Source organism: Impatiens glandulifera, chromosome 4 (assembly GCF_907164915.1).
Source record: "Impatiens glandulifera chromosome 4, dImpGla2.1, whole genome shotgun sequence".
NCBI classification, from domain to species: domain Eukaryota; kingdom Viridiplantae; phylum Streptophyta; class Magnoliopsida; order Ericales; family Balsaminaceae; genus Impatiens; species Impatiens glandulifera.
Window position 1 is genome coordinate 45,535,282 of NC_061865.1, and position 26,604 is coordinate 45,561,885.

At 35.4% G+C, this 26,604-nt stretch overlaps 2 protein-coding genes and 1 long non-coding RNA gene across 5 annotated transcripts; 2 read left to right on the forward strand and 1 right to left on the reverse strand.

The window, feature by feature from the left end:
- The first annotated feature begins 9,079 nt into the window (after positions 1-9,079).
- On the forward strand, positions 9,080-11,056 carry LOC124936952. Of its 3 annotated transcripts, XR_007099185.1 has the most exons (6): positions 9,080-9,320; positions 9,409-9,562; positions 9,650-9,727; positions 9,802-9,834; positions 10,816-10,888; positions 10,962-11,056. It is a non-coding gene; the product is annotated as an uncharacterized LOC124936952 (long non-coding RNA). The 3 variants fall into 3 exon arrangements; XR_007099184.1 differs by lacking the exon at positions 9,802-9,834; XR_007099186.1 differs by lacking the exon at positions 9,802-9,834 and having other exon boundaries at positions 9,463-9,562.
- A 10,532-nt stretch (positions 11,057-21,588) lies between these two features.
- On the reverse strand, positions 21,589-22,488 carry LOC124935219 (probable BOI-related E3 ubiquitin-protein ligase 3). Its single transcript, XM_047475666.1, has 2 exons — positions 22,377-22,488; positions 21,589-22,301 (listed from the first exon to the last, which is right to left on the reverse strand). Exons 1-2 carry the CDS (start codon positions 22,486-22,488, stop codon positions 21,589-21,591), a joined length of 825 nt encoding a protein of 274 aa, XP_047331622.1.
- A 2,044-nt stretch (positions 22,489-24,532) lies between these two features.
- On the forward strand, positions 24,533-26,604 carry LOC124936825 (cell division cycle 20.5, cofactor of APC complex-like). Its single transcript, XM_047477347.1, has 6 exons — positions 24,533-25,116; positions 25,199-25,474; positions 25,542-25,647; positions 25,722-26,074; positions 26,139-26,300; positions 26,382-26,604. The coding sequence occupies exons 1-6, from the start codon at positions 24,967-24,969 to the stop codon at positions 26,523-26,525; spliced, it is 1,191 nt and encodes a 396-aa protein (XP_047333303.1). The 5' UTR covers positions 24,533-24,966; the 3' UTR covers positions 26,526-26,604.

The following is a 26,604-nucleotide window of genomic DNA, read 5'->3' on the forward strand; positions in this document are numbered from 1 at the left end:
GAAAACACATGTTCATTCTCTAATATTCATTTATATGCATATGCATTGCATTTTACTTGCACTACAAATGCAAATCATCACCTCTTCTAGCAGTTTCAGTCCACGACAATGAACCGCTGTTACATCCTCGAGGAAAAGAGATTTGGTAACCGAACGCTTCATACGCCGTGAAATGGATGAACAAACACCAATACTTGAAATAGTCTTTACGACTGAATTCAATGAAATGAAGGTAACCCTCTAGTAAGTGACGAAACAACTCGCGTTAATCACAAGTTCTTTGGCTAATCAACAAATACAATCCAAATCCTAAAAATGCGCGTTTCTTCCCGTATTTCTACCCCCTATCCCAGTCATGTTTACCCCTATCAATATCAATCCTACTAGTCCTCGAACTCAAGAATAAGTATCCTACTACGAAGACTCAAAAGGAGATTTCGACCGGACCATAGTGGCTCAACATGGGACTCGTGAAGATGAGCTCAACCCCATGGGACCATAGGGAAAACTTATTCATGTGGCTGATCAACCACCCTCCATCAAATACGAGTGCCTAATGACTCAAGTTTGGGCCATGCAAGCTGAGATACAAGCCTAGCTTGAAAAAATGGCTAAGGGCAAAAGTGTTGACGAACATTATGACTAGAAGGATGCCATGAAAACGACCAAAAGAGCAGGCATTCCAATAGGTATTAAATTCCCGTCATATCCAAATATATTAATAAAAGTGACACATCCGTCTTCTTTGAGATGTATATGTCCGCGATGACTCCATTGCGACTTGGAGAGCCAATGATTCTCCACCTATTTCCCCAAATATCTCGATGATGCCCCTCTATGCTGGTATCATCAATAGAAGGTATCATATTTTAAAACCATTGAAGAACTAACTTCCGTATTCATAGAACATTTCAACATGCACCATAACCTAGAACGACCAAAAAAGAGGCTTAAAAATATTAAGGGGAAAACGAGAAATTTTCAGTTTTCATAGAAAGGTGGAAAGTTGTAGCAAAAAAAATTGATTCCCACCCAAGTAAGTAGCGAAAAATAGACATGATTTTGGAAAATATCAACGGTCGATATTTTGTATGATTCGTAGTCAAAACCATCCAAAACATGAAAAAGTTGTTAAAAACGGACAAATAATTGTGATGATGCGATTGAGAAAAAAAAGGAGGGAAAAAAATAATGACTATCAACATCCAAGTCAATTTCCAAAGAATGAAATATTGAACTACACCCGGTAACAACCGCATGGCAAGAATGTCCTCCTCTAAAGATGGGCCTAGCAAGCCTCCACATGCCTAGGGAAATATGCCGACAATTCTCAAACCAACACCTCCAAAGGTACCATGGCCACCTAGAGTCATTAATGATCTAGGTATGCCTTTGAGCCAATTCATGGAACTTCTTCAAAAGAATGACTTAAAAAAACCTCTAACCTGAAGAACAGACAAGTCATTCTTGGGAAAGTATGAGGGTTCTTGGTGTGACTATCACCAAATGAAGGGACATGCTACTTAAACCTCTCTTGCAAGACTTGATCGATTAAAACATCATTGATAAGCCGGAAATAGCAAATAACCATTTGATGGATCATCAAGTCAACGTGATCACGACTGATGAAGTGACACTAAACACTAATGCACTATTGAATCTAATCCACGATGATGAGTTGTAAGTCAATATGATTTACCCCTGGCCCAAGAAAAAGTCTAAAGCCCTCGCAAGAAAAAATTAAAAATGTTGGATAAATGACGATCCCAAAATGACTACCCAAGTAAATGCTTTGACAGATGTTGCGGTAACTCGTGGTGAAACCAATTTTTAACCGAGTTTCATGATAACCACGATGGTTAATGCACCAACAACCTCCGAACAACCTTCATGGAAAAAGAAGGAGAATGAGCCTAGAGTTCTAAATCTAGGAGACAGTCTCCTAAGTCAACTCAGAAGGACAAACGTTAACATTTCTATATGGAAAAGTTATCCTAAATGAGTTAAGCAAGGATAATGTCCCTACCAACACCACCCTAGAGGAACTGGTAGGAAAAATTTCTACCAGTTCACAACACAACATAATTGGCTTCGAAGACAAGGATCTTCCAACAACTGAGACAAATCATGCCAATGCCCTATACATTTTTGACCAAATGGAAGGAAAAACCATTCCAATGGCCCTTATAGACAATGGTTCAACTCTCAATATATGTCCCTCGTAGAGTCTTGAGAAATTAGTGTAACTAAAGACAAAGTCCTACCATCTGACCTGTGTGTCAAAGGTTTTGATAGCTCGCGATGCGAAATAATGGGTTGCCTAAAATGCACAATCTAAGTGATTGACATACCCTTTGAGGTTGACTTTTGTGTCATAAACATGCATCCCTCTTATAATCTTATTTTAGGAAGATCGTGGCTACATCAAGTTAATTTTATGACCTCCATGCTCCATTAAAAGTTGAGATTCATAGCCAACGACCAAGTTATCACGGTCAATAGTGAGACTGATGCTACTATTGTCATTGGATGAACTCCCATCGATGCCCTAGAAGTTGAATTAAATAGATTCGAAATATGTCCAATCCTCCATGAAGGTAAGGACTCATATAATGATCCTGACTTCAGTACATTTATCCTTCCCTCTATAAATATAATGTGCAAAATGGGATATTTCCCTAGTATGGGCCTAGGCCCGAATGCCACAAACATAACTTCATTCCCCGATCATTCTTTAACTCGGACCACTTTGGTTTAAGATGTGCTCCAACAAGATTTGAGGAAATCCGAAAAGAAAAAATATCGAAACAAAAAATACCCATTCTTCCAACCCTGAATAGATAGTTCATCCGCGAAGGACAAAGCACATTATGCTCCGACTTCCCTAAACTCTTTACCAACTCTAATTTGTAGAGATGTTTTCTAGGTCTAAAAATCTTTTCAGACTATTCCTACAATCCTAACCTTTTTATGTGCATGATTAGGAAAAGAATAGAATACTAGTGTGACACCTTGGAAAACTTGGCTCAAAATCCCATGATGGCTGATCAAATTAGTGAAACTATCCCCTCAAGTTTACACAAAATTGATGTCCCCTCATCCATCGATACTTTGATCGACGAAAATAGTGAGGTGTTAGATAAAAATAGGGGTAATAGCTATCAATAATGGCGATTGATATAAATACCAATCGCTATTATCAAAGTAGTGTCGATTGGTTAGAATTCCAATAGTTACTATCTTGATAATAACGATTGATATTTATACCAATCGCCATTATTGCCCGCCATTTTATTTATCCTTATTAATTGATAGTATGATTTTTATACCAATGGGCTTTTTATAACTTATTATTCTTTTTTTACCTAGAGAGATATCTAGGGTTTCATCTTTGTTCCAGAAGGAGATATTAGACAGAGATCAATGGGGGAGGCAAAAGGAAATCAATGGAAATTGTTCTTCCCTAAAGGAAATCACTTGTTTTCTCTTTTCAAGTGAACAACGTCTTCAGATCAAGCAAAAGGAATCAATGGAGATTGTTCTTCCCCAAAGAAGAGTTCCTGCTGCTGAAATAGTTCCAACTCTTCAACTCTACCGTTCTGCTCCACCCCTTGAAGTCAGACTCGAAGATTTCGAGATTTTCGCTATTCATCGTCTCTAAGGCGAGTATCTCTTTCATTTCAGAATGTATTGGTTATACTTGGAAGATTTTTTGTTTGATTTGTTTGCCGATGCTCTTGCAGTTTGATACACAATTACTAGAAAAAGATGGGAAGAGAAGGTAATTCTTCACCGGAGAGATGAAGAAATCAGGTTTGTGATAGAGAGAAGGTGAGATAAAAGAAAGAGCTACTGCTCATAACATTCAACATGACCCATACGTGAGAAATCTATCTGAGTATATAGTGCTCAGAAGATTCTCTAAATTCTGTTACAAACCAACTGCTGAGGTGGCCTAACAAACTAAGGGCCACTTTGTAAAAAGATAAACAGTACAGGGAAATAAATGCAAAAAGGTAAAACAGAATAACCAAATGGTTATTTAAAAAAGAAAGAAAAGATAATGTTACTTTCCAGATCCAACGGCTTCCACAGCTCCACGTGTAAGACTCTCAACCATTTGATATTTTTAATTGTGTCTTGTAACAATACCCTCTTCCTTATCTACCCCCATTCTAAGATTTTCTCAGGGTGTTCCATAGCCAACGTCTCAGCATCCTTCCAAGAGTTTTCTTCTTCTTCTTTGCCTGACCATTTAACGAGCAACTGACGACGCCGAGTGCCTTCCTTCATCAAGTGTTTTTCAGCTCGAATTTCTTCCGGGATACAGTCTGGAACCACCAAACTAGGTAGTCGTCAATCCTGTTCGGTGTTCCATGATAACTTTTCAGTTGTGATATGTGGAAAACATTATGAATTTTAGCTTCCTGCCCTAGATCCAACCTGTAGGCTACTTCCCCAATTCATTATGTTATACGAAATGGACCAAAGAATTTGGGGGAAAGTTTGTGATATGTCTTCCTTGCAGAAAGTTGTCGATATGGCTGAAGTTTAACAAGAACTCAATCTTCCACAGAAAACTTTGCTTCTGTTCGATGTTTATCATGAATCTGTTTCATTCTATTTTGGGCTCTTTGCAAGTGAAACTTGAGCAATTGGAGGGTGGCTTCCCTATTCAACAAGGTGTGGTTTACTTCCTCAATTCGAGAATCTCCTGCTAGATAGGGTGTATGAATTGGGGGTTTATACCCATATATAGCTTCTAAAGGAGAAACCTGAGTAGCTGAGTAAAAGTTAGTGTTATACCACCATTCCGCAAGGGGAAGCCATTGATCCCATTCATTCGGGCGTTGTCCTGCCATACAACGCAGATATGTTCCCAGACAGCGATTGACGACTTCTGTTTAACCATCAGATTGTGGGTGATAAGTTGAAGAAAGGGCTTGATGCACACCCTGCATTTTGTGGAACTCTCGCCAGAACATGCTAATAAAGATTTTGTCTCGGTCACTTATTATTGATAGCGGCATTCCATGGAGTTTGAAAAAGTTGTCCAAGAATACTTCGTCAATCTTTTTAGCTGTGAAAGGATGATGTAAACCCACGAAGTGTGCCATTTTGGATAAGCGATCAACCACCACAAAAATCACTGTTTTCCCCCTACTTTAGGTAAGTGTTCTATGAAATCCATAGATATTGATTCCCAGAATTTATTAGGAATAGGCAGCGGTTGTAGAAGACCCTTCGGAGCCTATGTTTCTCCTTTGTTTCTTTGACAAACATCGCATGATCGAATATATTCTCTAACATCTCGTGTCATTCCTGCCCAATAATATGCCAATTGCAGTTTTTTACAGGTGACAAGAGTACCTGAGTGACCACCAGTTGGGCTAGAATGCATTGCAACAATGAGTATCGTTCAAAGCTCAGGATCATAGCCCACCACTAACTTACCATTTTTCCTCAACGTACCATCTATGAAGGTAAATTCCTTATGAACTTCTTCATTTTCCTGGATTTCCTGGATGATATTAATTAGATTAGGATCAGTGGCCCATGTTTGATTAATCTTCTGGATGACTGGTGAATGGTAAACTGAAATACCCACACATTGCACTTCATTACCCATTCTAGATAAAGCATCCGCCACTACATTATCTTTGCAACGTTTAAATTGTACTGTAAAGTCAAACCCGATCAGCTTGTAAAGACACTTTTCTTGGGCGGGTGTTTGTACTCTTTATTCCAGTAGATATTTGAGTGATTCATGATCTGTCTTAACTACGAATGGTTTGTATCGCAGGTAGGGTCTCCACTTCTCGACAGCAAATGTGAGGACTAACAACTCTCTTTCATACGTTGAAGAAGGACTGTTATCACTTGGAAGGGACCTGCTTATGAATGCAATAGGACTTTCCTGCATTAATACTGCTCCAATTCCACTTCCGCTAGCGTCTGTTTAAACTACAAAGGGAATAGCAAAATTAGGTAATGCTAGAACAGGAGGAGACATCATCAATTGCTTGAGGTGTTTAAAAGGCAACCCTGCTTCTTCAGTCCAATTAAAATTCCCCTTTTTTAGCAAATTTGTTAATGGTTTTGCTATCAATCCATATTTTCGAATGAATCGATGATAATATCCCGTAAGACCCAAGAACTCTATGAGTTGTTTGATCGTCGTAGGAGGTGGCTAGGTTTACATAGCTTTCAGCTTTTCAGGGTCAGCTGCTACTCCCTCTTCACTTATGATATGTCCCAAATATGCTATATGGATACATCCAAATTCACATTTTTCTCGGTTGAGAAACAGGGTGTTGGTTCTTAGAATCTCCAGAATTTGAGTAACATGCAGCATGTGATCTTCCCAAGTGCGGCTATATACCAGGATGTCATCAAAGAAGACCAATACGAACTTCCTCAAAAACGGTTTAAGTATAGAGTTCATAAGACTCTGAAAAGTGGATGGAGCATTAGTTAACCCAAAGGGCATTACCAGGAATTCATACAACCCTTCATGTGTGCGGAATGTTGTCTTGTGGCAATCACCCGTTTTCATACGAATCTGATGATAGCCCGAACGCAAGTCGAGTTTCGAGAAGAATTTAGAACCATGAAGCTCCTCCAGTAACTCTTCGATGATGGGAATAGGAAATTTGTCCTTGACTGTAGCTGCATTTAGTTGGCGATAGTCAATACACAACCTCCAAGATAAATCTTTCTTTCTTACTAAGACAACTGGTGCGGCAAAAGTGCTATGACCGTGTTGAATGATTCCTTTTTCCAGCATTTCATACACCATTGTCTCAATTTCGATTTTTTGTAATGCATGGTAACGATATGATCTTAAGCATATTGGTTATGTACCTGCTTTCAAAAGGATTTGGTGATCATGGTCCCGGCCTGGTGGGAGTTCGGTGGGTTTCTGGAATAGGTCTTCAAACGAAGCCAAAATTCCAGCCAGGCCTTTAGGGGGCTCATGAAAACTCACAGCAGCAATCGCGAAGAATTGTCCTTCTTCATCAAGTGAGTTCCTTACTTGTACTAGTGCTGCCATATTTCTTTTTTGCAGTAGTTTAGGCAGTTTGTCACCCTCCATTATGTTGATCTTTGTTTGATTAATTCCCTATAGACATTTAATATTCCCTTCTCGTTCATAAGTCAATGCGAGTTTCTCAAAATTCTATGATGATGGCCCTAAGGTTATAAGCCATTCAATGCCCAAAACCACGTCATAACTGGACATAGGTAACACCCGCATGTCAGTTGTATATTCATCACCGTTCATGGTCCACTTCAAGCCTTGACAGCAACGGCCGCTTACCAGGTTTGATCCATCTACTACCTTTACTTGTAGAGCTTTAGTTGTAACAATAGGGTGGTGAATATTTTTAAGAACCCTACTGCTAATAAAATTATGAGTACTACCAGTGTCTATGAGAATAACTACTGATAGTAGCCCAATCTTTCCCAAAATTCGCAGGGTTTGATAGTTCTTCGATCCAGACAAGGCATGGAGAGATATGGAAGGTTCTTCACAGTTCGGCGTGGACATAAGAGTATTCAGGCTAGCGGTTTCAGTAGTTTCAAGTATGTTCTCACATTCTCCAGCTTCATTCACTAGTATCATAAACAACTTGGCTTTACACTTGTGATTGGAATCGTATTTCTCATCACAAGTATAACAGAGACCTTTCTTCCTTCTATCATCAAGAACTTTAGAATCCATTTGTTGCATATACCTCTGTCTGGGATTTGGGTTAAAAGGAAAGAGTAAGAGTAAGAGGGGTTAGGGTGATATGGTTTGGGATGATTAGACAAGGTAGGTTTTGGATAGGAGGGTGTGGGTAAGATTGGTGGACTAGGACTGTATAAGTAACCACTACTCATCAATGATTTGTAGGTGGCTTCTTTAACCTTGGCTACTGCCATAGCATCGTTTAGAGACTGAGGTTGCAACAGCCGTACCGAGTTAGCGATCTCTTCTCTAAGACCACTTAGATAGTACTCTAGTATATATTCATCTGGCATGTGTATAAGTTTCTGAGAAATAGTCATGTACCTTAGATTATAATCTTGAACAGTTTTGGTTTGTTTCAGATTCATCAGTTGCCTGATTGGGGTATCACAAATCGATGGGCCAAATTGCTGAAGCAGCGAATGCTTGATATTTAACCTAGTTAATGCTATTGTTTGATTTCTGGTTTGCAGAAACGACCAGTACCAGTTTCAAGCATCCCCCGAGAAGTGAATAGGAGCGATCTCTACCTTAGTTGCATCTGTGGTGCGATCAACTCTAAAGAACTGTTCTGCCTCTATAATCCAGCCTTCAACGTCCACTCCATCAAATTTAGGAAAATCAACTTTCGTGAGTCTTGTAGGAGGAACATACGGCCTATCCCTTGGCGCACCTGTTCGTGAAGACCCTGCACCATCCTCCGAACGATCACCGTTATCCTTAGTTGTCAAGTTATGTAATTGTTCTTCGATGTATCCGACTTTAGTCTCCATCCACTTACGTACTTCCATTATCGTCTGGTTCATTTACTCTACTGATACACGCAGGGAATCGTTATCCGATTGATGCCTTGTTTCGACCATCGTGAAGATCGACTGCTCTGATACCAATTGATACACAGTTACTATAAAAAGATGGGAAGAGAAGGTAATTCTTCACCGGAGAGAAGAAGAAATCAGGTTTGTGATAGAGAGAAGGTGAGATAAAAGAAAGAGCTACTGCTCATAACATTCAACATGACCCATACGTGAGAAATCTATCTGAGTATATAGTGCTCAGAAGATTCTCTGAATTCTGCTACAAACCAACTACTGAGATGGCCTAACAAACTAAGGGCCACTTTGTAAAAAGATAAACAGTATAGGGAAATAAATGCAAAAAGGTAAAACAGAATAACCAAATGGTTATTTAAAAAAGAAAGAAAAGATAATGTTGCTCTCCAGATCCAACGGCTTCCACAGCTCCACGTGCAAGACTCTCAACCATTTGATATTTTTAATTGTGTCTTGTGTTGTAACACAGTTCTTCAATGAATATCTGATGGATTATCTAGAGGCAAGAAACCTGATGATTTGGTTACATTAAATTTGTGTAAAGATTTTGGGATAAGGTAGAATTTATATTTGTGTGTTTAAGCTGTTGTTCTATTGATTTAGAGGCCTTAGATCTTTGGTTGATAAACTTCCAAATGCATTCTCAGAGTTGGAGAGGCCAGCTTCTTTGTGGGTTGAGCGGGCACAATCTGTTCCATTACCACCCTTACAAAATTCTGAGGCTTTGTATTTCCAGAAGAAGATTCCAGAAGGTGCTTTTTAATTTGGAATATTCAATTAAGTAGTTCTTGGAGTACCTTAACTTTGATTGTCTAACGAACCAGCTATTACTGGTCTCAGGTTATAACTCTACAGTTTTCATAATCAATGCTTCCATCCCATACTTTTTGACAGTATACGGGTGTTCTTTGATGCTGTTTTGCAACTATGTGGTGGTAAACCATTAGAAGGAGTGTTTGTTGGTGCATTCCTTTCCATGTCTTCAACCGCTGTTGTAAGTTTTCAAATGAATCAGTCACTTCTTTTCACCTGTCAAAATTACCAAGCTTCTTTTTCTCTAAGTCAATTATTTTCACTTTAGGTGTTGAAGTTTTTGATGGAAAGAAACAGCATAAATGCCCTTCATGGTCAAGTAACAGTTGGTACCCTTATTCTGCAGGTACCTAGTTTCTTGTAATTCAAGTAGAGAAAATTTCCTTGGATTCAATAACAGTTGGTACCCTTATTCTGAAGGTACCTAGTTTATTGGATTCTCCTGGTGTCTAAGTATTTCTATCTATCTCTATATGCTCAATCATGTTTCCATTTTAGTATAGTATTATTTAATAATGATCAATATAGAGTTTATATTCCAAGGCCACCCTGAAAAGAACTGTAGATATGATATGAGTATTAGTGGGGATATTATTAATGGAATCAATGGGATCATCTCGTTTTTGGATGTCAGACAAATAAGTTCATTTATAATCAAGTTCAGTCCTTCTTACAATAATACTCAACATGTTGGGATTTCCATCCGAGGGTTCATTTGTAGATGTGATGCCTTACTCTTCTATTTAGGAGTTTACAACACTACAAAAGGTGGATAAGTGGGTGGTTCTTATGGCTGATAAAAAAACTGATTTATCAGGAAATGTGCAAATTTCTGTGAACAGTTCTCTCACTGCTCTCAAACTAAGACTACTTGTGTGGGATGTAACAAATATAGGCCTTAAAAAATTTCTCTGATTTACCTGAAATATGCCATTTACAGTGTTACTGCCTTTGGTTTTCGTTACAGTCTACACTAGAAGTGGAGTTTCACAAAATAAGGACAATTACTAAAACATATGAGTTTTTACTCATCTAGGTAGTTAGACTGCTTCTTAATGTTCAAACTGAGTAATTTCCATTTTGTTTCTAACTAATGCTACTGTTAATCTTTTTGAACTTCTCATGGATACTGGTTAGACTTAGGCCTAGTTTACTATAGGGTTATTTGGAAATAATCTGGGTTATTTGAAAAAAACCTTGATTGATATAAAAGGTGGGTTATATATGGATTATTTGGGTGAAAGGACCAACATATCCAAATTATTTATTATTGTAAAATGTTATATGTAAAGTCGTGATTAGAGGCTGCAAGTGTTTTAGTTTTGAGCAGATTATTCATAGATAGACCCCAGACTTGAATGTTGGATACTGCGTTATATTAAATAGACCTCTGACTAGAATGATACATTGTATTAAACTCTGTTAATTGAACAGGTTGGTGCTGCTGTTAACATTTCTGACTTGTGTACCCTGGTTCCTCAAGCTGATGATAAGCCTGTCATCACAGGTAACAAATCTCTAGTTCAAATATCAGACTCCAGTATGATATTTCACTTGCTTATTTGCGTTTACGGATGCAGACCAATGAACTATACCAGTTGGCATCAGTTGCATTCTGCCTACTTGTTGCATGGGTTAGTCTTCTTATTGCCATCTCCTATAATTATTTCTTCCTCATTGATATCATGATTTTTTTTATACTAATACTAGAGTACATTTTGTCCCAATTTAATACTTGAGATCAAAAACGATTTTTTGAGGTCCTCTTCTGAATCAATGACCACACATGTTATGACTTAAACACACTTAATTCTGTTCAAGATCAAACAAAACTAGAACTACAAAATTTCAAAGGGTTTGATTTTGTCTAGATCCAAACAACCGTATTAGTATCTCTCTTAAACTACTTTGGGTAATTTTAGAAGGATCCAAATTGATTTTTCTTATAGCATGACATGGTAATAGTTCATTTCCATAAAACAATATATGTTTCTCATAATTTATATACATGAAATTGCTGTAGTATCAATGGCAGTTCCCATTTGGATGTTTCAATAGCTGATGTTTGTTAGATTATAATTGGTCATCACACCATCTATTGGTCAATTATCAATTTGAGAAAGGAAACACAATTTTGAACCTGTTGATATATAAGATTATGTTTAACTTTGCAGGTTTATCAATAAGTTTCAGTAATTGATTTATGTAGAGAAGTGATTGGAAGGTGAAAGAGGATTCATATCTCTATAGGAGTAGTTATTGGAGTATTGTTTACTCTATTGACACACTTGTGTATCAGATATCACATATTGTTTTATGATATAAAGTCTTAATAGATTAATGTGGATGATTATTTGGTTTTGTATTGAAGCAGTTGTTGAATAAGTTTTTTTTTTAATTTAAAAAAAGTCTTTAGCGATTGGTAAAATTACCAATCGCCAAACCTAATGAGCATCTCCAAGTGTCACTAACCAATCGCCATAGCCTTTGTCTGGGTAGTAACGATTGATTATTTAACCAATCGCCATATGTCTATAGCGATTGGTTATCTACCAATCGCCGTTGCCAATTATGGTAATAGCTAGAAGACCTATGCCGATTGAGAGCGATTGGTACATGACCAATCGCTATAGACCTATATCGATCGGTTTGAAGGTTATTAGCGATTGGTTTACCAATTGCTATAGGGTCTTTTTTTACTAGTGTAGTGTACATGGTAAGAAATTTATGAATGATAGTCTTGTTGTAATATTCCTACATGTATTAAACTCTTTGATGTGATACAAGAAGAAGATTTTGAATGTATAACGAGTAAAGATGATCTTCCATCTCACTCTAATTTAATCTTCGAAATAAAACACTTCTTAAAAAACGAGGACAAAATTGTCTCTTTCACCGAAAAAATAGTTGAAATAAATTTAAACACGAGAAACGATCCTCAGATCGTTTTAATCAACTAAAGTTTAAACCTAGAAGAACGTCTTGAACTAGTTGAACAATTAAAAAACTAATAAAGACGTTTTTGCCTGATCATACAAGGACATGCCATGCATCGATCCAAAGATCACACAATATCATATTCTCCTTTATCTAGACGCTAAGCCAATGAAACAAATGATCGGATGGATGAAGGATGATATTGTAACCAAGATAAAGGAAGAAATCCAAAAACAACTTGAAGTTAGATTTCTTGAGGTAGTAAATTACCCTACCTAGACAGCCAACGTAGTGCCCCTTTTAAAGAGAGACATGAAAATATGTGTATGTGTAGACTATCAGTATGTGAATAAAGTCAGCTTTAAAGATCACTTCCCGTTATCTCACATCAACATACTTGTTGGTCATGCCGTCGGTCATGATCTTTTGTCATTCATGAACGGATTCTCATGATATAATCAAATCATTATGGACCCGCAAGACAAGGAAAATACCACGTTCATAATAGAAGTATGAAATTTATGTTATCGTGTCATGCCTTTCAGTCGTAAGAACGAGGGAGCAACTTATCAAAGTGTATCCACCATGATCCTTCATGACATGATCTAGAAAGAAGTGGAATTCTATGTTGATGACATGATCATCAAGTTCAAGGATTGATAAGGGCACGTCCAAAACATCGAAAAATTCCTTCAAAGGATAAGGAAATATCAGCTACGAGTTAATATGAAGTAACGCATGTTCGGAGTCACAATTGGTAAAATGTTGGGCTTCATAATCACTCAAAGAGAAATCGAAGTTGATCCCTCTAAAATAGAAACAATAACTCTTATGTCAATACCTCAAAACGAAAGTGAGGTCCGTAGATTTCTTGGAAAAAAACAATACATTAGTTGATTCATCAATAAGCTTACCACGACATGTGATCCACTATTTAAGCTGCTGAAGAAGGGCCAAAATTTATATAAGACGAAAATTGTCAACAAGAGTTTGATAAGATTAAGGATTATTTAAAATCTCCTCATATACTCATGTCGCTTAGACCCAACGTCCCTCTCATACTATACCTTATTGTAACAGAAACAGCCATGAGAAGCCTTTTGGCTCAAAAAACGAGGATAACCTCAAAATGACTATTTACTACATCAGTACGAGAATGACTGGATGTGAACTTAACTATACTCAAGTCGAAAAAGTATGTTGGACATTAGCATGAGTCACCAAAAAGTTACGACACTTAATGTAGGCCCATCCAATCATGTTGATATCTAGATTGGATCCTATCCATTTCTTATTATGAACACTCTTATTGCATAGGCTAGACAAATGGATGATGATAATATCTGAATATGACAGCCTATACGATACAGAAATCTATAAAAAGAAGTATTGTTGCTGACTTCCTAGCTGACCAACCCATCATTGTTGAATCAAAAAACAAACTCAAATTCCTTAATGACGGGATTATGAGTGTCACATTAGACACGTGGAAATTGATGTTTGACGGAGCTTTAGGAGGGCAATGTTATGAAATTAAAATTTTGTTAGTTGACCCGAAAGTGACATACAACCCAATATCCATAAAAATCAATACTTTGTTATAAAAGAGGCCAAATACAAGGAATGCCTCTCATATCTCAAATTGGCATACAAAAATGGGGCAACCAAATTAGAAGTAATCGACGACACTAATTTGGTCATATCTCAAGTCAATGACACATGGAAAGTGTTAGGATCTAGGGCGCCGCGGGAGGACCGGGGTTGGACCGGTTAGCGGTTCTCACTCAAAGGTGGTGGTTAATCCGGTTAGAGATTAACACCGGGGTTTCAATACTACACAAACTGTCACAAACCCTTGAACTAGGTTCAAGCGCGGAAGAGGTTTGTTTCAAGTTGAAGCAGCACACTTGTATGATAGGCAGAATCGGTTTCGGATGATGAAGGTTTGAAAACTTGATGGGTCGGTTTTTGTAACCTGGCGGTCCGGTTTGAATAGAGTTAAGTAGGTTAGAGCAGTGTTAATCGGTTAGAAAATGGAACCGACAGAAAGTAAGTAACAAGACAGATTTTATGGATGTTCGGAGATAAAACTCCTACGTCACCCCTTCCTCTCGAAACCGCGAGAAGGATATTCACTAAGGAATACAAGTACAATCCGATCGAGACTTATTTCCTGCTCGATAACACTCTTACAATTTACACCGAAATTGTAAGACACACACTTCAACTTCAGCACTTAGGCTTTCTCTAGAGATAGAACACACTGTTTTTCACTTGTAAATTAAATGCTCTTAGAATCTCTCTTGTTGTCCCACTTGTCCCGTATTTACTCTTCTTCAACTGCCCCTTTAAGAGATGAAATATGCCAACGGTCATATTTCACTTCCTTGAATCTGATTGGCTGAGCAGAGGTGCAGAGGTTCAGTGATTCAGTAATTCAGACCCTGCGGTCATCTTTTCAGACCTGACGGTCAACCTCAGACCTGGCGGTCAATCTCACAGACTTGGTAGTCTGTTCTTCCGGTGTGTAAGACAAACCTGCTAGGTTTGTCTTTTACTCAATGTTAGACAGTTGTCTGTACTTGGAAGATCTCCTTTTTGACTTATCCCGAAGTGGAAAGATCTTGTAGGACTGTCTTCTGCAGCCTGCAGACTTTCCTCAGACTTGTATAGACATGGAAATGTCCAGTCTGTTCCTTTGGTATCATACTCAACAGATACCCAAATTGTCTTCTTGTACTTGTCGGTCATTTGGCTTGACCGAATGGCTTCCGGTGTGATTGGTTTAACCGGACAGCTTCCGGTTATTCCTTTGCCTTGTGGCTGATCGGCTGTCTAATGTTTCCGGTTTTAAGCTTTGGCCGATCCTTTCTTTGTGCGGTCATGTTCCAAATGTTCTTGGTCGGTTTAGTAGCTTGACCGGCTAGTCTTCTTAGCCGATTCTTTTGTTTGACCGGTCCGGTTCCTGCATGAAAGGTTTATTTATGTTAAGTTCTGTGAGCCGGTCTAATTTTATCTAACAGAAAGTAAAGGGGGGAAATTTAAAACTGTATCATGCCCATCTGACCAAACTCATGAACAAATTTGATCAAGTATCATTTCTTAATGCTTCAAGAAACCAAAAATGCTTTATGAATTCCTTGGCTACTCTTGCGGGCATGACTCAAATTCCCGACGGGATTAAAGTCAAACCCCTTAAGATCTGACAAAAGTAAATACGTGCTTTTAAGAAGTGAACAATAACTTCCTAGGAGAGTTCAGTCAAGCCCTGGTATGATACTCTTCAGAAATACACAGAGTATGAAGAATATCCGTCCTATTTCTGAGCAAAGGAACGACAATCGTTGTGCTAATATTCAACTAATTACGCTTGGATAGAAAACAAACTCTACAGACGATCTTTCAATGGTCAAAACATGATCTGTGTAGATGACCCGTAATCGAAAAGGATCATAGAAGTAGTACATACAGAGAAACGTGGCCCCATATGAACGGAGAAACGTGGCCCCATATGAACGGAATGGCTTTAGCGAAGAAAATATTTTGTCTAAGATATTATTGGCAAAACCTAGAATAAAAATGTGTGAGCTATGTAAAAAGCTTTCATTAGTGCCAAATATATGCTAACTGAAAGCCTACATTAAAATTACACATCTACAATATGACATCCCCTTTGCCCTTTTCAACATGGGGCATTGATGTCATTGGAAAATATATCTCTACACTTCAAATGGACATGTGTTCATACTCATAGACATTGACTACTTCACCAATGGGTTGAAGCAACTTTCTACAAAATCTTGAAATCTTCTTGTGCGGAGAAATTCATCTGCACTATCATCATCGCTAGATAGGAGTCACTCACGCCCTAATTTAAGAAAATAGCCGAAACTTCTAAGAAAAAGTGTTTCAATTGCTCGATGAATTAAAAATCGAGCATCATAAGTCATCGCCCAAACACACACCAAACCAATGGTACGGTCGAAGCGGCTAATAAAAACTTAATTAAGATCATCAAAAAGATGACCAATACTTATAAGGACTAACAGGAAAAAACTACTACATGACTTATTAGGATATCGTAGAACCGCTCGAACTTCGATGAACAAAACCACTTACTCACTAGTTTACAGCATAGATATCGTACAACCAATTGAGATCGAGATTCTAATTCTAAGAATAATCTTCAAAAAAAACATGTTATTAAAGAAGACTATCTCAAATCTCGATATGATCAACAGACATTAATGGAAGACAAGATGTTAAATGCTTTATATAAAAATCAAGTCTACCAAAAACGAATGTCAAATACCATCAACAAGAAGGTAAAATCTAAAAACCTCAAAGAAGGTGACCTGGTTTTCAAACGAACACAAGAACTCCTAGATCTAAGGGGCAAGTTTCGTCCACAATGGGAATGACCTTTTCTAGTCAAGAAAATACTCTTCAGATGAGTATTTCACTTATCTACTAAAAAGACTAAGAATTCATTTCCCCGAGCAATCTCGATGCACTTAAAATATATTATTCATAATATCAAGTTATGCGTAGAATGGTTTTAAGCTTAACCTTGAAAGTAGCTTATTTCAACAGAATCTGATCCAAGTTTTGTAAAACTTGCACTATTGGCCAAAGTACTAACATCTGAACTATGAAAGACCTAATTTTTCTCAGTATAAAAATAAAAAGAAGAGATAAGATACGTAGGAAACCTATATTTTTGTAGGTCTAGTCTTAAATAAATAAAAAATACCCAGTCCTTTCACCATAAGAGAATGAGAAAAACTTTTGAAAAAGGAGGAAAACATTGATCCCTACTATGAACTGATACAAAGGATTTTAGGAAACATGTAAGGGAAAAATAAAGAGTGCCACTTACTACCAAAAGTGATAATCTCAAAATAGAACATAACAATTTCATACTAACTCTGATAGAAAGGATATCGTTCATTAGCTCTTTTTCGTTGTAAACGATTATCCGGAAGAGTAATCCTCCAAAGAAGATTTTTGAGAAAAAGAACCAGAATAAACCAAAAAGCAAGGCCAATAGCCACAAATCGAGAACGAACACCTCATCACTCTTACGCAAGAGAAATGAGAGGTTTAGAACACAATGCTTTGGGAAAAACCACAAAAAAATGCCAAAAAGAGAAAACATAATAAACTCGGAAATCTCTACAAAAAAAGAGAAAAATGTTTGTGTTGGTTGAGGTATTAAAATCACAATTCGTTGCTCACTCAAACTCTAGTCTCAATTACTATGCCAAGAGAATATTGTATCAATTTTACCATATACACTCCAAAAATCAAAAAAATGACTCATAGAGGTGGAGGTAATAAAATCACCATTCGTTCCTCAATTAAGACACTAGTCTTAATTTCTACGGAAAGAGTAGAATGTATCGATTCTACAAAATATACTAAAGTCCATAAAAGAAAAAATAAACATATAAGAAAAAAGAAAAACCCAAAGCAGAAAGTTGTTAAAGCCTGTCTAAAAAGATGTTTCAAGATGAGTGAACTTTCAAAGAAACGTGGTTTGAAGCCAAGCAAACAAAAACAGTTTTATCTTAAAAGTACAAATGTTTATACATATCACGAAAAAAAGAGAATGATAGAAACAGGGAAGGATTATATTTCAACTAGATGCCAAAGTCATTTTGAAAAAAAGAGGGAAAAGGGTTATATTGAAGTAATCCCTTAAAGGGAAAAGAAACCAAGACCGATACTGCAAAAGCTAAATAAGCAATTGAGTCTTTCAAAACCCTATTTTGTCAATGGGTATCAACAATCATTCGTACATGATCCAACTAAAACCCTTATCTCTCGATAGGTACAAAACATCGTTTTAATACGATTCAATAAAAACTCTATCTCTCGATAAGTACATGACATCGTTTTTACACAATTCAACAAAAATCCTATTTTGTCAATATGTACCAGCGATCATTCGTACATGATTCGTTAAAAACTCTATCTCTCGATAGGTACATGATATCGTTTTTATAAGATTTAACAAAAATCATATTTTTTCAATAGATACCAGTGATCATTCGTACATGATCCATCCAAAATCCTATATCTCGATATGTACATGACATCATTTTTACACGATTCAACAAAAACCTTATTTTGAATAAGTACAAGCGATCAATCGTACATGATTTTTCCAAAATATTATCTCTCGATAGGTACATGGCATTGTTTTTACGTGATTAAATAAAAATTCTATTTTTTCAATAGGTACCAGCGATCATTTGTACATGATCCATCCAAAACTCTATCTCTCAATATGTGCATGACATCTTTTTTACAAGATTTAAACAAAACCCTATTTTTTCAATAGGTACCAGCGATCATTCGTAGATGATCCGTCCAAAACCTTATCTCTCGATAGTACATGACAATGTTTTTATATAATTCAACAAAACCTCTATTTTGTCAATAGGTACCAGCGATCATTCATACATGATCCGACCAAAACCTCATCTTTTGATAGGTACATGACATCATTTTTACATGATTCAACAAAACTTTATTTTGTACCAGTGATCATTCGTACATGATCTAACCAAAAACATATCTCTCGATAGGTCTTTGACATTATTTTTTATACGATTCAACCAAAACTTTATCTCTCGATAGGTACAAAAACACTATTTGTTGATAGGTATTTGAAATAATATTTACACGATTAAAAAAACATTATATGTTGATAAGTACCCAAGATCATTAATATATAATCTGACTAAAACACTATCTCTTGATAGGATCGTTTATACATGACCATATCAAAACCTTATTTGCCAATAGATACACATATCGCTTCTACGCATTCACATCAAAGTTAAGCTTATATGTTGATAGTACTGCAATCATTTATATGATCGCTCCAATATATTACTTGTTAGTAACTTTCGTGACAAGTTTATCAACTTTCAAGTAAACATATATCTTGATAGTACAATGATCATTTATATATGATCACACAAAATTTTACCAATTTTTACAATTTACCATATTGGCCAATAGGTACCTACGATCATGTATACATTACCACTCTAAACAAATGTTACTTGTCATCAGCTCCGGTGAGCAAGTTTATCACGAAAAATTATCTCTTGATAGTACCACGATCATTTACACATGATTGTCATATGTTACTTGTTAGTAACTCATGTGAGAAAGTTCATCAACTATCACGAAAACCTATATGTTGATAGTACTATGATCATTTACACATGATCATGCTAAATATTAATGTCAGTAACTCCCATGAGTAAGGGCATCAACTGTCACGCTAACATATTTGTTGATAGTACTACGATCATTTGCACATTATCGTTCTGAATATTACTTGTTAGTAATTCACATGATTTTTTTTATCAAACTTTCATGTCCCCATGTCTTGCCTATCGACGTCAACTCTAATCATTTGTATATGATCGTCCCAACAAAGCATTAACTAAATACTATCGGCCGATAGTCATAAAAAACATGAATAAATTGTTAATATTCACGTCCAATAAAAGTTGATTTTTCAACACATATCCATGGTCATTCATGCACTTTGCAGATACTTAGTTAAGATTTGTAAACAGGACCCGATGGTCAATGACACCCTTGGCCAAAAACCGATACATTTTTTGATAATTACTCGAGAACACATGATCATGAAAGAATGCTCGGAAAACATCAAACTCTACACATAGCAACACGAAGATCACACCAGCATCTTCACACTCCATGTTCTATATGTTCATTATCCTCACACATAAACATAAATTGGACAAAAAAAAACATAGTGTTAGATGTCATACTCAAACTCACGCTTTCAAAAATCAGTTTGTTATAATCAAACTCGTTTCAGTCGGTGTTCTTGACGTCCGACCAAGGATTTTACATGGGTCTTGTTTTTTACCATAAAAAACACCAAACACCCGACCGAGAAATCTTGCATCTAATTCATAAAATTTTGGCTATTTGTTTGCAAAGTTTGGTCTTTATTACGTTTTATTTAATTATTTATTTTTCAAGTTATGTATGAGTTTTTCTTACATTTAAAATTATGAAATAATATTTAAATGCTTAGTATCTACGATTGATGTCGAGAATTAGTGGGGAAAATATCTAAAAAGTATCAGTTTAAAAAATTAGAATTTAAAAATAAATTTAAATAGGTCTTTTATCAAAATATTTTTTTAAGAAAATATTATAATATTTTTTTTAAATCGTTTTATATTTTTTTTGGATTAAAAAAAATAGTTTAGGCCTTCTAATTGTTAAAAAAACAATGGGAAATTAAAAACCCAAACAAACATGCCTTTAGGCATGTGTCCGGGTCACGGATCAGGTCACGCTGGTCCGGGTCGGTTTTAACCCAAAGTGAACATTGGGTGCCTGATCAACACGGAGAGCTTTGGTCACGCGCTGATCCTCGGTCGGACACGGGATTCTTCGATCGAGGTCGAGATTTCTCAGTTGCGCTTTTTAACGGATATAAATTAAAATCAAATTATCCATTTCATCAAATAAATAATTTTTTAATTAATTTAAGATATAATTTCATATAATCAAATTATAATTTGATTATTAAATCTAATAATATTGCTCATCATTTAAATAATGTTTTATTAAAAGATTTACAACACATAAACCGAGGTTAAAATTTCTCGAACTTCAAAGAGATTTCACCAAAACGAGGTAAATCTAAGTATTTAAACTATCATTTTTTGATTAAAAAAAATTTGAGTTCATTGAAAAAATAACAATTTTTTTTCTCTCTTCTCCCTTTTATATCTTTTTTTACCTTTCTCAAATTCCCCTAGGTACTCAATTTTTAATATATTAATTATTAAAGTTTTCAAATAAATAACATTTTATGGACGGAGATAAGTTTCTTTCTATAAAACACACTTTTAAGGGAGATGACAGAAATGATTTTAGTGTGTGTCAATTGAAATATCTTTTAAAATATTATATAAAAAAATATTGATGTTTCAAATTATATTTGATAAAAAGCTGGCATTTAAAAAAAAAAATAGAAGATTGAATAAATTTTTTGTTTTTAAATTAACTTGTGTTAATTTCAGATTTTTTTAAAAAAAAAATTGTTTAGTTTTTGCAAATTAAGTTTCAAACCAACCTGAATAAAAAAAAATCCCCAATCAATCAAACAAATAAATATATTTATTTATTATCCGAGATCCAAAATTGAATAAAGTTATTAGTAAAAAAATACATCCCATTTCTTCTTCTTCTTCATCTTCTTCATGGGATGATGATCTCAATAGAACCAGTCTTCTCTAAATCACAAACAGGACAATTATTGGTCGTTTCCTCGCATTTCTTACATACACTAACATGTCTACATGGCAACATCATATTCCTCGCCACATCCTCATCACATACTTTACATGTCAGCATAACCGTCTTCAAGTTCACTGGACTTGACTCCACCGACGACGAATCACCAACCTCCTCCGCCACCGCCACCGCAGCCGCCTCTGTCGCCGCCGCCTGCTGGTTTCTTAACCAATCCTGCCTGAAAATGGTAGCCCTCATATCTGCAATTTGATCCTCCAAATCTCTCGACTTAGCTTCCCAAATCTCCTTTTCAAAGCTCAAATGCATCACCCTATTTTCCGACTCCTCTAGTTTCTTCTTCATCTGTTCCATTTCAACATCAAATTCCTTCATCTTCTTCAACACTCTTTCTTCCGCAGCAGACTCCACCGTATTAAAGTTCTTCATCCATTTCTCCGACAGTTTCTTCTGCAACTCCTCCGCGTTTTCTCTGACCATGTTCGCGATTTCGTCGCTCTGGTCTACGATTTCGGCAGTACGATTGTCGTTGAGTAATGAAGTGAATGACAACAATGGTGTGAGAAGAGCGTTTCTTGTGGAATTTGGTGGTGATAATGATAAGTATGAAGTGAACACTTCGTGGGTTCTCTTTCGTGAGTTGGTCGGAGTAACTGTAACTGTAATCAATTGTCGTGGAATTAGAAAGAAATAAAACATTAGTTAGTTACAATAAAAGAGATGATTATATGAACCTTGATTGGCCATAGTTTCTTCGATCTTTCTTGAGGAGGAACTTCCTCCTTGTCGCAATAGATCGAGAATAAATATTAGAAAAGACTGGATGAAACTATAGAGATCCGTCATTTCTGTTATATAGAGGAATCAAAGAAAGACACGACCGCTGACAAAGAGATGCAACCCTAATCGGAGAGACAGCATCCCTTCCCTCCAACTGCCTCTAAGTAAAAATATTAATTCATTATTTTTAAAATTTCAAATTTGGGCGTCTTAACGGTTAATTAGTACCCGCAATCTATACATGTCACGTGACATATTATCTTTAACCCGTGTCTTAAATCTAAAAAATAACTAATCATAATTTATTTATTTAGTTAACATATATATTTTTTAGGGTTTAAAGTTACTTAGATTAACATTTTTTTTAATCTGGAGGGAAAAACTAAATTGGTTTTCAGAATTTTTTTTTTGGTCGATCTTCTTCGGATCACCACCGCACTTACATTCGGTTACTTTATCGCTGCACCTAGAACGGATGAATTCCCAAATTAACCTAGTTTGACGTTCAACTTCCCAAACTAACCTATTTTATTCATTCATTTCCAAACTAACCTAGTTTATTATTCAAACACAGTTTCTTTATTTAATTAATTTATTTATTACATTTAAATTCATTATATATATATATATTTAAATTATTATTTATACATATCACAATATAAAAATATTTTTTAAGATTTGCAGTATAATTTAAACCTCATACCTAACTAATCAAATTTTACGTTTCCAATAGAACATGATTGAAAAAATAAAGTAATCTTGTTCCTAATGAAAATTTGAGAAAGAAAAAAAACTTATGAAGTCAAAGCCAACATATTCAAACCGAAATGGATAACTCACAAAGCACAGTCATTTGTGAGAGGTGTGGCCAAGAAAGTCATATGAGACATAGTCAACGGTGTCTTGAGGAAAATCGTTAATAATTTAGAGAAATTATTATTGTAATTGTTTTATGAAGGATTAATTATTATATTATTATGGTTAAATATTTTAAATTTATTAGTATTTATTAATTATTTATTAGAATACTAAATAATATTTATTACATTATATAAATAATAATTAAAATGTAAATATATATATTAAAATATAAATAATTAAATTTATAAAAAATAATAATTTAAAAAAAAACTATATATATATGATAAATTTAAATATAATAAATAAATAAATTATAAAAAAATTGAGTTTAAATAATAAACTAGGTTAGTTTGAGAATGATTGAACAAAGTATGTTAGTTTGAGAAGTTGAACGGCAAACTAAGTTAGTTTGGGAATTAGTTCCCTAGAACCGCCATCCGTGAATCCTTTTCCGATCGTCTTCGAATCACCGCCACACTCGTCTTCTTCACCGCTGCACCTAAATAAAAACATTTAAAAAAAACATTTTAGAATATTAAATTTGAACACAAATAAAGAAGATACACAAATTTGATCATTTCTAAAGTTTAAAAAATAAACACCAAATTTATTTTTATTTGATTTATTTAATTTTTTAGTTACTTAAATCACTTTTAACAAATTATAATAAATAAATTATGAAAATAATATTTAACTTTAAAAAATAGTAAAAAGTTTGTAACTATCATTTAATTTAATTTAAAAACATTAAAAAATATCTCAAATTAATTAGAAAATTGAAAATTATACATAAAATAAGCTTAGGGCTTGTTCGGATTGGAGTTGGAGTTATTTGAATAACTTAGAGGGAGAGAAAAGTAACAATGGTTGATGATTTTGAGAAAATGATGATTATATTTGGTAAAATGACTTAAAGGGTATTGATATGTATAAATAAAATATAAAATAATAATTTAAAATAGAGGGTATTCTAGTATTTTGGTTAATGAAATGAGTGATGTAATTGGTGAGAAGTGATTGATTGAAAAACTAATTTTAGTATCGATTAAATAAAAAAACTTTGAAGAACAATGCTTTATACCAAAATTTGGTCTAATTGAATAAACTTAAAAAAAAAAACCTCAAATGTTAAAATTGAAATGGATAATGCAGAATTCAAAATTTAAACTCCAAAATAGAGTCCAATCGATAATAATGAGCAAGAACCAAAACAACAAATGAATACATATATATAATTGACATATCTCATTCTTTTCTTTTTTTTCTTTTTCCTTTCCAAGGATTCATCAATTCTTGATTTCTTTAAGGAATCATGTGGAGACTTGAGAGAGATTGGTATTCTCCGACTCGCCTCGCCGACATCTCCGTCGATTACGATTTTCCGGTCAGCCATCTCTACTGTTATAACTCTGCTTTGTTTATCTTCACCATTTTCTAATGAGATTTTTGGGTTTTCTTTTCCAATATTAAAGGGTGATCGTTTCATACCCAACAGGAGTTTGATGAATCACGATTATTCCCTCACTATGTTAACAAACCCTGAAACTCCAAACACCCATTTAAGTGTTCGTTTCAATCTCCCTCTTTCTTGATCAGTTTTTTCATTCATGGGTAATTTCTTGACTGTGTTTTTCCTTTGATTAATACCGGCAGGAAGCTTATAGACAAAAACTTGAAAAAACCATGATGCATGATTCTGAAGGAAGACCCTTCAAGATGTTAGTTTACAGAGGAAGTCAGAAAACAAGAAAAACAGGACAAGATAATTATAATAACAAATATATGTTTGATGAATTACCTGTCAACTACAAGCAAAACAGAACTCTACCTAAGGTGGTTTGAATTTGATTAATAATTTATAAGTTCCATTTGTTTGTATTGATTATTAACATAGTTATGATCATGTTATGTACAGTCTGCGTCTCGAATATTACAGGCGCCTGAATTGAGAGACGATTTTTATCTAAATGTGTTGGATTGGGGAAGAATCAATAACCTTCTTGCTGTAGGATTAGGATCGGATTTATACATTTGGAATGCTGGGAATAAACATGTGTTCAAATTGCTTCGAACGGAACAAGAACATGATTATGTTTCAAGTTTAGCTTGGTCTCATGATGATGCTAAGATGTTGGCAGTAGGATACGATTGGCCAGAGATTCAGCTCTGGGATTGCGAAAGGCTAATGCCTGTAAGAAATAATTGTTATAGTTAGCTAGTTCCATCTTAAGAATTTAATTTAAATGGTCATTTTACAGGTTAGGAGCTTAGGACCAACTCATAATGAAAGGGTAACCACACTTGCATGGAATGGACATATCTTGACATCAGGAAGCAAAGACAAGTTCATCATTAACTACGACAGTAAGTACACAATACCCACAATCATAATCTAATTTAAAGACATTCTAAATGGAAAACAACATAATTTGATGTAGTGAGGATGAAGAACAGTATAGTAAGTCATTTTGAAGGACACAAAGCAGCAGTATGCGGCCTGGACTGGTCAAACAGATGTAATAAATTAGCTAGTGGAGGCAACGACAACAAAGTCTACATATGGGATTTATCAAAAATGACCTCATCATCATCAACATCAACATCATCCCTCCCTCGACGTAACAACTACTTGCACAGGTTACGCGATCACCATGCTTGTGTCAAGGCTCTGGCTTGGTCCCCACACGACGATGAAATTCTAGCCTCAGGCGGAGGTACAGAGGATTCCTCCATCAAGACATGGAACACAACAAAAGGAACATGCATTACCACCATCAATACAGAAGCACAGGTCATCCCATCTTCTGATTCTTCAACAATGAAACTTCATTTAATGATTTCGATCATTTTTTCAGGTTTCGGGATTGGAATGGAGTAAGCATCATAATGAGATATTAAGTAGTCATGGGTATAGTCAGAATGGGCATTCTAACCATCTTTCATTATGGAACTATCCATCCATGTTCAAAGTAGGAGAGCTAAATGGACATAAATCCAGAATACTTCATCTTACTCAGGTTTGATTTATGATATCTGTTTTAAGTTGATTAGGACAAGGAAAAGGACAACTAAATATTGAAAATGGATTATTAGAACAGAGCCCAGATGGGTCAACAGTGGCATCAGCATCTGCAGATCAGACACTTCGGTTTTGGGAGATATTTGGACCTCCAAGGCCAGACAATGGTAGAGTTTCAGAACTTCATAATATATTATCTTTCAAGGTATCCCCACTAAGGTAGATGATGATGATCATAGATAGATATGGATGCATTTTAATGTGAATATTTCATATAATAATGGGACTGATTAATATTTTTT